General features: G+C 45.7%; 1 protein-coding gene across 1 annotated transcript; it reads right to left on the bottom strand.

The window, feature by feature from the left end:
• Positions 1–1,305: 1,305 nt before the first annotated feature.
• Positions 1,306–12,976, bottom strand: LOC124685818 (probable LRR receptor-like serine/threonine-protein kinase At1g05700). The gene is made up of 14 exons (XM_047219853.1): positions 12,757–12,976; positions 8,313–8,904; positions 7,732–8,219; positions 5,627–5,765; positions 5,427–5,498; positions 4,876–4,947; positions 4,757–4,781; positions 3,597–3,669; positions 3,346–3,399; positions 2,868–3,070; positions 2,658–2,784; positions 2,187–2,243; positions 1,835–2,024; positions 1,306–1,747 (listed from the first exon to the last, which is right to left on the bottom strand). The coding sequence occupies exons 1-14, from the start codon at positions 12,974–12,976 to the stop codon at positions 1,306–1,308; spliced, it is 2,754 nt and encodes a 917-aa protein (XP_047075809.1).
• Between the last annotated feature and the right edge of the window lie 1,611 nt (positions 12,977–14,587).

Raw genomic sequence — 14,587 nt, 5'->3', positions numbered from 1 at the left:
TTTTGCACTAAAGGATCTTGGTGACCTACACTTCTTCTTGGGAATTGAGGTAAAGAAAATCAATCAAGGTATTATATTGACCCAAGAAAAATATGATTCAGATTTGCTCAACAGAGTTGGATTAAAAGGGTGCAAGACACTACCTACTCCATTATCAACATCAGAGAAGCGCTTTCTGTCACTGAAGGAGAACTTCTAGGGCTAGAGGATAGTACAAGGTATAGAAGTATTGTTGGAGCATTACAGTATTTGACTCTCACCAGACTAGATATAGCCTTTTATGTCAACAAGGTATGTCAATAAAGAGAATATTGAGGTATGTCAGTGGTACAGTAAGTCTTGGATTAACCTTTAAGAGATCTTCTTCTACACTAGTAAGTGCCTTCTCAGATGCAGATTGGGCAGGTTGTGTAGATGACAGGAGATCTACAGGAGGTTTTGTTGTATATTTTGGACCCAATTTAATTTCTTGGAGTGCTAGAAAACAAGCAACAGTGTCAAGGTCAAACACAGAAGCTGAATACAAATCTCTAGCAAATGCTACAACAGAAGTCATATGGATTGAGTCTTTATTGAAAGAACTTAGAATCCGAAGAAATGAAACTTCATGCCTATGGTGTGATAATATGGGTGCCACATATATTTCTGCCAATCCTATATTTCATGCTAGGACTAAACATATTGAAATTGACTTTCATTTTGTAAGAGAAAGAGTAGCAAATAAACAGCTTGAGATTAGATTCATTCCATCAAAAGATCAGGTGGCAGATGGCTTCACAAAAGCTTTACCAGCTCGGCAGTTTGAAGAATTCAAGTACAACCTCAACCTTAAGAAGGCTGTGATTGAGGAGGGGTGTTAGAGTATTGTTATGATACAGAAGTTCAGATGAACCTGTACGGAAGATCAGTTAGAGATAGACGGAAGTTTAAATGTATTTGCGGTGATCCGATCGTAACTATAAGATCAGGATCATCCCTTTCTTTTCTCCGTTTGTTGTAACCCTCCGTGTATCTATCTCTGCCGATGTTGGCATATATAAATCAACATGCAACCGATGGAAGTCCCCATCGTTAACACAAAACCCTCTACCGATCATACAGAGGGCAAGACAGGCGGCGCCACATACAAGGGGTGTCTCTCTTTCATCTCAACCCTTCGCTCAATAAAACTCCAATCGTAGTAGTATGTCGTATGTACACATATTGGATCGTTAATAATTCAACACATACTGCAACGTTAATAACTCAGACTCTCACAGGTAGATGAAAAGAAGCTGTGTAGGTGAATCCTTCCATGGCTCCATATCACCGAGATGATGTTTCTTTGAACAGCTCTGCATCAGACGCACCAACAGACTCACCGTCAGCAGATGCCCAACTGCCTGTCTTGATGGAGCTGGAACTCAGGCTCAGGGAGCGCGACGATGTCTCCAGCTGCAAGCTCTCGCGGATTCCTTCGACAACCTGCCCCATTGTTGGGCGGTCCCGAATCTGGCGCTCCGTGCATTGCAGGGCCAGCTGTGCCACCTTCAGCACGGAGTTGATGTCGCAGTCTTCTCTAATCGTTGGGTCAGTCATTCTGCCTATGTCACCTTCAGAAAGCCTGTCTCTCGCCCAGAGCGTGATGTTGGTTCTTTCCGTGTCACTGACGGCGATGATCGCCGGCTGTCCTGTGATGAGCACCAGGAGAACGACGCCGAAGCTGTACACGTCACTCTTAACGCTCAGATGTGAGGTCCTGTAGTACCTGTTGAGGGTCAACTCCCACACCACACTCCTCAGAACTAAGTATATTCAAACGGAAATGTGGAAGCTGGGGTCAGAAGATGCGTACTCTGGGTCAAGGTATCCGGGGGTGCCAGCAGGTTGGGTGGTCGTGTGTGTCATCGCTTCACTGCTGAAAGCCCTTGTCAGCCCAAAATCTGATAATTTCGCCTCCAGGTTTGCACTGAGAAGGATGTTCCCGGTTTTCACATCTCTGTGGATCAATGGCGGGCTGCAAGATTTGTGCAGGTACTCCAGTCCTATATATATGCAGTGCATGGATAATTTGAGTTAGAATCCATAGATAATACAGTGGTACCTACATGATCTGAAGTTGGATATTTGAAGTATCAAAGAGAAATGTTTGGATACGTATATATGGACAACGGCTAACATCTGCAACATCAAAACATGGTGCTTACCGTAGGCAGAATCTAATGCGATCTTAAGGCGCTGCAGCCAATTAAGGGGTTCTTGACCTGTGAAATAAGTAAATCATTAAGTCAGTCTAGTTAGACAAGTAGAGACTTGATCTGGTGATTTGGTGGAGTACTAGATCACATGCAAGTATGAAACCCTTTTCAAACATGCTGGCCATATACATTTGCGATTTTGCGCAGTCTGAGCTTGTGAGGGAATCGGTTGGTGCAACCCACCGAGTTCAGTTGATGTTACGGTAAGAAATCATGCATTTCATATTTTTCCTAACTAACATTTCGAAAGAGTTTTGCAATTAGCTCTCTCATTTGGTCATGAATTACCCTGAGCATGTATCAAATCTGCTGAATACAAAATGCAATGACAATGGAGCAGCTGAAATTTACTTTAGCATAACATGCTCCACAATATATCAAACCCAATTCTATGATGTATGTGGTGCGAAATTTCCGAACCTCTGAGACGGTCATGTAGGTTTCCCCCATCCATGTAATGGTAGACAAGGCTTAGATGTTTCTTGTCTTTGCAATAGCCAACCAAGGATACCAAGTTCCTGTGATGAATCCTGGCCAGGTGCTGAGCCTGCAATTTGGATAGCTCATAAGCCTGCAATATTCACACGATACACAGTATACAACTTCTAATTTGCTGAACTGAACATGTACCTCAGCCAAAAACTCTGTATTCCCTTGTGAAGATGTTTCTGATCTCATCTTCACTGCAACAGAAGCTCCATTTTCCAAACGGCCAGCATAGACAAGGCCAAACCCGCCTCTTCCAACTACAGTGTCGAAGTTATTTGTGATGCGCTTGAGTTCCTTGTAACTGAACCTCCGGTTTTCGAACAGATTAGCTGAATGAGACACATCTGGAGGCAGCATACATCATGAACCATGTTAAATCATACATACAAGGTGGATGCCAAGCAAGCACGATAATTCCCGTAGCAATGCCTCCTTTTGTGAAGTATATTGCCAAATATGTTACCTGCTCTGTTATTTCTTCTGGACCAAATGACAAGCACAAATACAGCCACAAGTAGTAGTGCTACTGCAGCAATTATTGGAATAACAATCTGAAGTAGTTTTGTCTTGTTCGTTTTTTTAGTCTGTGTTGTATTGCAGTTATTATTTCCACAAAGACTTGGGTTATTGTCGTGCCTGAAAAATGAAATGCTGACAGGTGAAAGAATGCAGCGTACTTGAAACTGGAACCAATTTAGGGACAGAAGCAAATTGTAAAAAATTGGCCTTCCAGTTTTGTTTGACGACAGCAGCAAAACGTGGCATATTGAACTTTTTGTAAGTATTTGTCAAACAGTTTGATGAGCAAAGAATGTCTCAGTTGATTAATTTACAAAGATGTTGAACAACAGATATACAGCAAACGTGTCCAAACCTTAATGTCAAAGACCCATGCTGTGATTTTTCTAGCAGGCTCCAAGGAATCGATCCACTTAGAGCATGTCTAACAGGCCCCGTATTTCGCTGCCCCGTATAACTCTCGCATTTCGCCCCGTATCGAAAAACTGCTCCATTTCGAGCCATTCCGTCTAGCAGACCCCGTATTTCGCCCCGTATTTTCAAAAATAAAAACCCCGGGAAGTTCATCTTCATTGATCATACTACGGATCATACATACATTCCGATCATACTACGGATCATACTACATCAAACTACGGATCAACCTACGTCTACTCGTCAAGGATGACGTAGGGGATGAAGGCGATGGAGGCCGCCTCCTCCTGCGCCTCCTGCGCCTCCTGCGCCTCCCGCGCCTCCCGCGCCTCGAACTCCTGGACGGCGGCGATGGCCGCCGCCTGCTCCTCTGCCTCCGCCCGAGCTTTCTCGGCGGCATCCGCCTCGGATTCGGCCACCGCACGGCGGAAGGCCGCCTCCTCCTCTGCCGCCTCCTCTTCCTCCTCGCCGCCTCCGCTTCCTCCGCCGCTGGTGCTGCCGATGGTCGCCCTCCATGCCGCCTTCGCCGCGCGGTCGCGCTGCCACTGTGCGCGCCACTTCTCGAAGGCTTCGCCGCTCATCGGCTTGAGCGGCGGGTCTTGCCGGTACCACCGCCCACCCGCGGCGTACTCCCGGAGCGGATCCGGCACGTACAGCGCGCCGGCGTACCGGCACGCCGCATGGCGGCTCCCCGCGGCGGAAAGCTTGCACTTGAGCCGCCAGGCTTCCTCCACGGTGTCCGGCGAGCGGGATCGCTTCGATCCGCTCGCCGGAGAGGCTCTACTACGGCGGCGGGAGTCCATGCAGGTGGCGGCGGGTGGAATGCGGCGCGGGGGAGCGACTAATTGCTCGCCGGAGCAGGAGGAGGAGGCGGCGGCGCACGGCGGAGCTAGGGTTGCGAGTGAGGGGTTAACCCCTCACTCGCACCTGCGCCCAGCATAAATAGTGGGCGGAGGGGCCGATTTCCTGGGCCCCGTATTCCGCCGAAACGGGGCGGCCCGAATACGGGGCCTGCTAGACGGCCCAAACCGCGCCTGCCCCGTATGTCGCCGGAATTTTACGGGATGGGCGGGTTATAAGGGGCCTGTTAGACATGCTCTTAGGTTGTTGCTCGACAAGTCCCTATCAGAGACAAAGAAACTAAAGATTGAAAGGGCTCTATACTATTAAGTTTTTAAAAAGGAAGGCCGATTGGCAGGAATGCAGTAACACATACAGAAATTTAAGTGATGGCATTTGACCCAGAAAATCCAGTATTGATCCAGATAAACTGTTGTGAGATAGATCCCTGGAAATGTAAAGTAAGATGATATATATAAAAAAATGTGAAGTATTATAGAATAGATGCCATGTTTTAACATTTAAACTATGGGAGCAATATATGATTCTTGAAACTGAACATTTAGAATTACCGAACTCGAGATTTAACATGTTTTTATCAAGCTTAATACACTAGCCAACGGAACCAAAAGTTCGAACTGATGTAAAGGGCTAGTACAATCCACTTATACACTTCACAAAAGTTTTATACTATGTTCAAAATGGTTAGGGCAATAGAGTTTGATGATAAAATTCAAACAGAAATATGATAGTCTAGTTATCATAAGTTGATTGTTTTACTGAAATATATTGGAAGGCTCGGAGCATTCAGGGGTCAATTGACATGCATGTTCAAATATGCAAGGATTCCTAATCAAGGGCTAGCTACAAACACATAAACACTTTCTAAATCCGAGGTAGACTAAATTAGCAATCTATCAAACGTACAAGTGCTGGAGCAGTGTTAGCTGACGAAAAGTAGCATTAATTTCACCAACCAATCCGCTGGATGACATGTCTCTGCAATGAAAAGGAAACAATCATCACACATCAGCACATAGGAGTGTAGATTTTCGTCTCTAGTTTCTGGTTTATAAAAAATAAGTGACAACACCAATATATAGCGATTTTGTTGGTTTAGAACTCACAAGCCAGTTACTCTTGGAGGACTGCTAGGAGTATAACTGCAGTTCAAGCCATCCCATGCCAAAGATATAGGGCCACATGGATCGCCCACCCAATTTCGTTTCACCGAGAAATTTTTCTGGATGGCCATCATAGCATTGGCTACAGATACCAAATTCACAGTTTAGTCAGACTTAACAAGATGACAAACGTCGTGCATTCTGAAACTAAATCCAGCAGAACAATATTCATGTGATGTGGTAATCATGATTATTAAGTTAGATATTTCTAGGATCTTTGTTGTGTGAATTCAACATCTATTAATTAAATGTGCAAACAAGAACAAAAGAAATGTCTCTGATCTCAAGATCGCTCCCAGCCCCATGCTTTATGCAAGTTAATGCAAAGGTCTGCAAATATTGTTGCACGTTTCTCCGCACTAAAAATTGGCGCGCTAAACCTCGCTTCCGCCGCGCTGTAAATTGATAGCACGCTGCGCTGAAAGTTGCCCCACCGGATGCGGCATTTGGCGGCGCGTGCTCGGGCGGTAAAATTGCTCCTCCACTGGGCGCGCCATTATGCAGCGCGCAGCGCGGCGCGAACGGTTATTTTGATCTTTTTGGTTCGAAACAAATCAAACAAAACACGAAAAATTAACTAAAAATACGAAATATATTAAAAGTTCAACGGTACAGCGACATTTTATTTAAAACTACCCTAAAATCTACTCCAAGTCCCAGTCGAAGTCCGACGAGTGGGTGCTCGGAGTAGTGTCGGACACCGGAGTAGATGTCCACTCGAAGGAGGAGGAGGAGAGGACGATCGTCGACGGCTCGGCGCCGTTTTTCTTCTCATCCGCCCTCCTCGCCGCCTTCTCCGCCCTCGCCGCCTTCCTCGCCGCCGACTCCGCCCGGCGCTTCTCGCGGTCCGCCTTCTTCTTCACCGCCGCCGCCTTCTGCTCCTCCTTCTGTGCGTAGAACGCCTCCATCGCGGCGACTTCCTCCGGGAACTGCCGCGCCCACTCGAGGTGGAGGCGCTCGGCGCGCTCCGCGATAAGGAGCCGCTACTCGAGCTCGCGTTGGCGCTGTTGCTGCTCGCGCGTGACGGCCGGCGATGGCGGCGCGAGCTGCTCCGCCTGCCCCCGCGTCCACACATAGTGGAAGTTCATCTAGCGGCGGGAGCGGCCGAGGCGCCAGGAGACGGCGTCGTAGGCGCGCGCGGCCTCATGCGCCGTGTCGAAGGTGCCGAGGCGGATGCGCTCCTCGCCGGAGCGGATCTCGGCGTCGAAGCGGCCGCTTGGCCGCGCGCAAACGCCGCGGTAGCCGGAGGCGGAGCGGCGTCGGGGAGGCATCTCGTCGGGCGGCGGCGCGGGCGCGACGTGGGAGGCAGAGCGGCGAGAGGAGGGAGGCAGAGGCGGAGCGACACGCGGGCGCAACTGAAGACTCCGGGCAGTTGGCGTGCGCGCCCGCGTGGCGTTTATAGCGCGCTAGCCGAAACGCCAAGTTTCCCGCGCGGGATAGCGCAAAAGCGCGGGAGCGGTAAATTTTTTAGCGTGCGCCTCTTTTTCGCGCGTCCGCTGGAGGTTAGCGCGGGCGCCCGCGCGCGCCAAACTGACGGCTTTTTTACCGCGCGCGTCTTTTGCCGCGCCTGTTGGAGATGCTCTTAGGTAATAGAAGTTAGCTATTTTAGCTTTGTATTTTTTGCCTTATTTTGTTCTTTTGTCGGATTTGTGCGGCCGTGTGTATCTTAGCTATTCATAGATTGGGTGTAAATTCCTTCGAATTGTATTTCCATGATGCTATTTTATGAGTAATAAAGAACCCTTTGTCAAAACACTTCTGATATGAGCGCTGTGAGCGTTATCATCAAAACTAAGCCTAACCATTAATAATCACATCTATAAATGCTCGAAACATGAGGCTACAAAAAATACAGAAGCCTGGATTTGCATGAGATAAGCTGAAGAAAGAATGAAAATTAACGAATTCCAAGCTAAAACAAGTATAAATCAGGGATAAAATTTAAACATCGGTAAATCACCTTAGATGCGTATACTAGAATTAAGTAACTATTTTTCTATCCTACCATATTAGACTTTAAAAATTGCTTCAGGAAGTTATTGATATACCATCTAAAGAGTCCGTGGTAGATTCATTCACTGGCCGCACTATGTATATCTCCATCGCACTGATCAGAGGCTGAAGCACCGAGTTTGATGTTGCCACGAGGGAGATGGTATGATTGCTAGATCCTTGCACGATCCTTGAGAGAACAGTTGGCAGCAAGAACTTTGGACTGAATGCAGTAGCTAACTGGTCGTCATCCACAAAGACATCAAATTGCCTTAACTCTCGGGTGTCCTCCAACTCAGCAAAGTAGAGTAGAAGAAAGAACTTGGGGTCAACACCAACACTCATGGATGAATCTGAACTCCATGATATGTCCATTCTTGAAGCGTTCACTGGAGTGGATGCACTACGCATCACAGCATCTGGTGCATCATATGCATCGCTTGTGGAGTTTTGTATCAACCCATTGGATTTGTTGGGTACGTCTGTCCAGCTGGGAACATCTTCATACCTCTGCCAGATACGGTCAAAGGGATCATCTGGGGACCTTGAATTGAAACAACACTTAGCAAGCATTTATATACAATAATATGATTCAAGACAATGCTAAGGAAAAATTACATGACCAAATATTTCTTACCTAATATGCGCATAATTCGTTCCGAAGTGGTAGCGATTGAGCCCAAAACCAACCGTGTCACGGAAATAGCTAAGCAAAACCAGGGATTGTGTCACATTAGCCTCCGGATAAAGATCTACTACTAGATCTGATTTGAGTGGCCTCAGGTCAAGCCATGAGATGAAAGGAGTTCCCGACCCTATGTTCACCAAGCAAACTTGCAGGAAGTCGGCAGGGGACACAGCAATTATTTCAAACACATATGCTGTCCTGGAATTAGCAATGGTCACCGTCGTCCAGTAGTTGACCCCAAGATAGAGATCAAAGGTAGGAGGCCTGTTTAGTTTGTCATAGTCACCATAGCCAAATCCAGCCCTAACAAGGTACTTGCCACCCGGTGTTAGGGACCGCAATGTGTAGCAGTTGCGATCTCCATTGGGAAAGTAGCGAACGTTATTGTACCGGTCTGCAAGGTCAGACTGCAAATTCTGTTCGTAGACAGGGTGGATACGTCCTGCATCAGTGAAACCCTTATCGATTGAATATGTTATATCTCTATTTGGATCTGTGTATTCCTGGGTATCCACATATCCACAGTCGATGCTTATGTAACCTGCAGAAAGACATGGTAACTGATGCAAACTTGGCAAATACGCACAAAGACATGGTAGCTGATGGAAACAAATCAAGGGAGTAATTGAGTTAGTTACCATTTTTTTCGATAAAGGATGCTTTCATTACTTTTATAAGCAATTAGGGGTCCAGCCTCTGCATAACCAGGATGCACACAGCCGTTTATGTTGTCTCAGGTTCGAAAATGATAAAAACAAAAAACTAGGCGAGATACATATCAGGATGAAACATATAACGCCTAAGAAGAAGGTGGGGCATCTATCCGTAGACTATGCTGCCACCCATGTTGGGAAAAAGTATCCCTCGCCGTAGCCTCCAACCGTGTACAGACCTCCGTAAACAGGTCTCGGTTCTCCACTCGCTGAAGAGGTAACCACGAACGAGAGAATACCTGTACATCCGTAGATGACCTGCAACAAAGAGCAATTTATATCATTAAAAATCTTGTCATTTCTACATAGCCAAAGCGCCCAGATAACTGCTAGCGCCCCCACCCTAAGAAGCAACTTAAACCTTGAATCGACACCATGAAGCCAATTACCAAAGACATTGGCAACACTAGTCGGAGGATACAGGGTAGATGCTACTTGAATGACTGACCATATAGATCTCGCGAACTGGCACTGGAAGAATAAGTGCTTGATTGTTTCGTCCTGATGACAGAAAACACATCGAGTACTCCCATGCTAATTACGCTTAACAAGATTGTCTTTGGTGAGGATTACCCCTCGACGAAGATACCATCCAAAAAATTTAATTTTTAATGGTATCTTCATCTTCCAAATCTTTTTATGATTATCAACTGGTAGATCAGAAAGAAGGATCGCGTTGTAGAAAGATTTCACAGAGAAAGTGTCAACACCCGGATTTTTAAGTCCGGATGCCTATTATGTCATACATCGCAATCCCAGGAAATTGTTGTTGCGAGGCATAATAGTTAAGTATCACAGTCATCATTCATTACAAACCATAATGTCTTACAACTTGGAATCACATGATCCATATTACACAAATAGTTGATCTAATGATCAACGAACAAACACAAATTCATAGCGGAAGCGTAAGATACAAGGACTCTCTAGTCCACGAGCCAACGCTTGACGTTAGAAGCTCCTAGTTGTGGTAGACGTCCTGCTGATCGTCATCCTCGTACTGCTGCTCGGCTTCATATTCTGGCCATTTGAATAGCCAGGGACAAAGCCGTGAGTACTTAAAGTACTCGCAATCTAATACTAAAGTAAGTACTAACATTACTATTGATGGTGTTCTAAGCTCTAAGTTTATTTGCATAAAGCCAATTTTATTTGATAAACATTTTAGTAAACAACTCCTCATGTGCTAACTAACTCAAGTGGGAACATAAGTGTCATTCCCACAACTCCGTTGTGATTCAAATTCAAAGTCACCGTTCAAGTTCAAGTTCAAAAACACCAGTCACATAGATATAAAATTCTGATGACGGAAACAGAATGGCCTTTCCAATTGTCCATATCCGCGGACGCGGCTATTCGAATAGTTCTACACTCTGCAGAGGTTGCACACTTGTGCCACAACATTTGATTACATCCGTCAGGGATAAAACCCCGAATAATCGTAACTCGGTACGCGGATCATCAACCGTTAACCTTTCACTTACACACCCTAGTATAGGCACCTCTCCCCATGAGCTTGGCCTCACGGTGAAAACCAACTCGTTAACCCGGGAACTGCACAGGGCTTGGCCGTACAATTCACCATCAATTCACATCATTTCTCAACAACGGAGGCAGCCTCAAGCATAACCCCTATGATGTGTGTTCAGAGGGAACCCATACTAAGACACATAAATTTCCAGCTAAGCCCTACCCATAATCAGTTATTGTGGGGGTACTCAAAAATTGGAATGGTATCGCATCCAACTCAATCATCGTTTTTAGCTGAAATCACCAAGTCAATTTCAGTGTCATATTCACCTTCAAAATCCTTCAATAGAAATGACTCATCATTCCCAAGGTTTTCACCATCATCATTTCATAAACACATGTTCCCATCTAGAGTAGTCATTTTTAATTTAGCACTAGCAACTATGTATGAGGGGTGCTAAGTACTTGCTTTGCTTCTAGGCTAAGTTTGATACTCTTGTACTAACTCAATAATAACCAGGTAAATCATAAATCAAAAAGTACTTTGATAAAACAAAAGTAAATAAAGCTTGTAAAGTAAAACTGGGAAATAGGATCATAAGCATAAAGTAAATGGGGTAATGCCTTGCTCATGGTGAGCTTTGCACTTTGCAAGAGTATTATCTTGCCTTGGTTGGGAAACTGGTCAAAGTGGTCTTCTTCTTCTTGGAAGTAGACCTCCTCCTCCTCCTGGTACTCCTCGGTACTAGCGTCTAAAATACGAATACGGAGTACACAATCATCACACCAAACTAATTTACTAAACTAGGCACAAACATGGTTCACACACTTAAACTAGCATCACATATTACTATTATGTTGGTGGATGTGTTTTTCTTATTAATTAAGAAAAATAATTTCCTCTCATACTAATCCTAAATGTTACTTTGAATTATTCAGAGAAATAATTTCCTCTCATCATCTTATTAAGATTTAATTTCTCTTATGCATAATATGTGACCTAGGTTGACCCAAGTCAACCTCTTCACACTTATCATTTTGAGAAAATGATTTAAATGAGGTGAGCACCTCATACCATTTAATTCTAGCATATCTAAGATTTAATATCACCAACAATTCCTATGAGACCTAAATGACCAGAGTCTCTACTTCATTTGGAATTGGTGGTGACAAGGTTTAAATGAGAGAAACTCTCTCATAAGATTTCTTAATAGTTTTGGACAATACCTTTGACTAGAAATAGCCATAAAGTCATTTTAAAGCGACTAAGCCATGATCATTCAAAGTAGGCATGGCATATTTTTGTAGAAACAATTAGTATAAGTGAAATGTGAATTATTGGAGGTGGAATTAACTGAAAAGCATTTATGGTTGATTTTTAAGAATTATTATAAGGCAGAAAAGTCCCTGCCTTGTTTATTTTGTCATTTTAATTCTACAATAGATCTAGGGTTCTATCCAGTGGCATTGTGTAGATAAAATCCTAAGGTTTCCAAAAATATAAAGTTTGTAAAGTTTGGCCGAGTAGATTTGTCCCTATTGAATTTCAAAGTTTGCATCAGATTAGGGTATTTTCTATTTTCCAAATTTGAATTCAAACCGTGGGCTCGCGCGGGAAATAGCTGGGCTGCAGAGAGAAAAAGAAATTGGGCCGGCCCAGTACTGCGTCTGGCGCAGCGGGCCGCCTGACAGCGTGGGGGCCACGCGTCAGTGGGACTTAACCGCCGAAGCGGTACGGGGAGAGGAGAGCCGTGCGATTAGAACGCGATCGCACGGTCGAGAAGCGTCGTCGTCGACGACGAGCGAGGGACTCACTGGCGGCGGCGGTAGGGGGTCGGCGAGCTCGTTGGAGCTCCGGCGGTCGTCGGCGATGTGCGCAGCAACGTTGGAGTGGATGAGGAAGCGCACGGAAGCAGCTTGCGTCTCCAATGGCGGCCTCCTGCTCCGGCGAACTCCGTGTACTGGCGGCAGCGGCGATCTTGCGATTGGAGCAGTGGGGTGGCTAACTGATGAAATTGAGGTGGCGAGGAGAGCTGTGAGGATGAGTGGAAGCGATTGGTGTGCTCGGATTGAGAGGAGGAGTCCTCCTTTTATAGCGGCGAGAGGTGGCAGTGGGGCGGAGCTAGGGTCGTCATCGTCGTCGTCGTTCCAGGGCGGCGAAGAGGCAAGGGATGGGCGCATCGTGTTACTGGTGTCCTGGCGAGGCTGACGCGCTTGATGGTGGTGAAAACGAGGGTCTGAGGCGACGGTGAGCTTGACGGGAGTGTGCGTCACCGTGGCGGAAGCTCGTCGTCGTGGTCGTCGCGCCTGGCGTTCCCGCGGGCCAGTGAGCGTGTCCAGGCGGTTCAGTGATGCGTTGTGCGTCGACTGGCGCTGAGAGGAAGTGTCGAGGTGGTGCGAGGACGCGGGCGTCAGCACGCTCTGGCGCATCCAGGGTGAACGCCATGCGCGCTCTGGCGCGGCATGGGCGAGTCCTGGGCGTGTCTGGGCGCGGCTGTTCGGCGCGTGCAGGCTTGGTCTTGGTCAAGGGCGTGCACGGGCGTGTCCAGGGAGGTGAGAGGAAGAGAAGGGACATGGCGGTGCAGGCCAGAAGTGACCAGGTGAGGAGATGGCATGAGATGGACATGCCATGCCACGGCATGGCATGGTTTGGTTGATTAAATCAAACAACGGCCAGTGCAAGTGGTGGAACTGATGTTGTGAAGTGAGAGGAGGGTCCAGGGGTTGCTGTGGTGGCTTAGGTTGGACTTGGTCCTCTCCAATTTTCAGTATGGGCAACATTTTTCACCCTGCCTGCCAAGTGTTTGTGGAAATGCCCGAAAGAAAAATAATTTTGAATTTTGAAATTCTTTTTGGTGGGTTGTAATCATATATTAAATGGAGCATTTTGGTGGTGGTGGTGATCAAAATGGAATTGAGATGCAAAATCACATTTTGCATATGATCTTGCATATGTGAGTTTGTTCCAACTTTGCTTGCTTCTCATTTGAAATTGGTAATGAATTTGGGGTGGTGACTTTGGGCAAAGTTGAAGTGCTTGATGTTGTCTTGGATGAGGTGCAAAGAGTTGACCAAGTGTAGAAGTGAAAAGTAAAAATCCAGGGGCTCAAAGTGGGCATCAGGGTAAAAATGGCACATATGACCATAATCACATGTGAGCTCCATTTTGATTCAAATTTGTTTTGAATTGAGTTTGATTGATTCCTAAAGTGTTAAAATGGTTTTAGTATCCATTTTCAACTAATGGTGCAAACCAATTTGGTCTAGATCAAAGATTTGTAAAAATGGCATAGGCCCTATGTGGGTGTGAAGTGGATTTTTAGAATTCCTTTTCTATTTTATTTTTATTTGGCTATGGGTGATCAAGTGATCATGGCTAGGGTTTTAGAATGAGGGTAACACATAAACAAACATCATGGCAAAAGCACACTCAAATAAATTAGTAAAGTGAGCTAATATGCATAGTCCTATATGATGAGAAAAAGTTTTTGTTGGCTCTAAATTTTGGATTCTTGAATTCTCTCTCTTGTTCATTTTATTGAAACTTGGGATGTTACAAACCCTTCCCCCTTACAAAAGATCTCGTCCCGAGATCTAGAGAAAACTAGGTACTAAAGAGATCTGGGTATTCCTTCTTCATATCTTCCTCGCGTTCCCAAGTTGCTTCTTCTTCGGTGTGATTACTCCATTGTATCTTCAGGAACTTGATACTCCTGGTGCGGGTGGTCCTGAATGCTTCTTCAAGGATGCGAATAGGCACTTCGCGGTAGGTTAGATCCTTGTTGATATCAATGGCTCTGTGATCGATGTTCTTGAATACTTCTGTCTTTTCCGGCACTTCTAGGCACTTCCGAAGCAGTGAGATGTGAAACACATTGTGTACGGCGGACATTTCTTCCGACAGTTCCAACTGATATGAGACTTCTCCTCGGCGACTCAGAATTTTGAATGGTCCGACATATCTAGGGGCGAGCTTTCCTTTGAGTTGGAATCTCTGCATTCCTTTGAGGGGTGAGACTTTGAGATACACAAAATCTCCGA

The sequence above is a fragment of the Lolium rigidum genome, chromosome 2, assembly GCF_022539505.1.
Source record: "Lolium rigidum isolate FL_2022 chromosome 2, APGP_CSIRO_Lrig_0.1, whole genome shotgun sequence".
Lineage (NCBI taxonomy): Eukaryota > Viridiplantae > Streptophyta > Magnoliopsida > Poales > Poaceae > Lolium > Lolium rigidum.
This window is presented reverse-complemented; position numbering and strand designations above follow the sequence as displayed.

Excerpts from the sequence above, each read along its gene's own strand:
- LOC124685818 (XM_047219853.1), bottom strand. The coding sequence starts at position 12,976 with ATGCGCCAGAGCGTGCTGACGCCCGCGTCCTCGCACCACCTCGACACT. Across the intron at positions 2,785-2,867 it reads ATACAGAGTTTTTGGCTGAG|GCTCAGCACCTGGCCAGGAT; the intron begins GTACATGTTCAG and ends TCCAAATTGCAG. Across the intron at positions 1,748-1,834 it reads CCCGGATACCTTGACCCAGA|GTACTACAGGACCTCACATC; the intron begins GTACGCATCTTC and ends GACCCTCAACAG.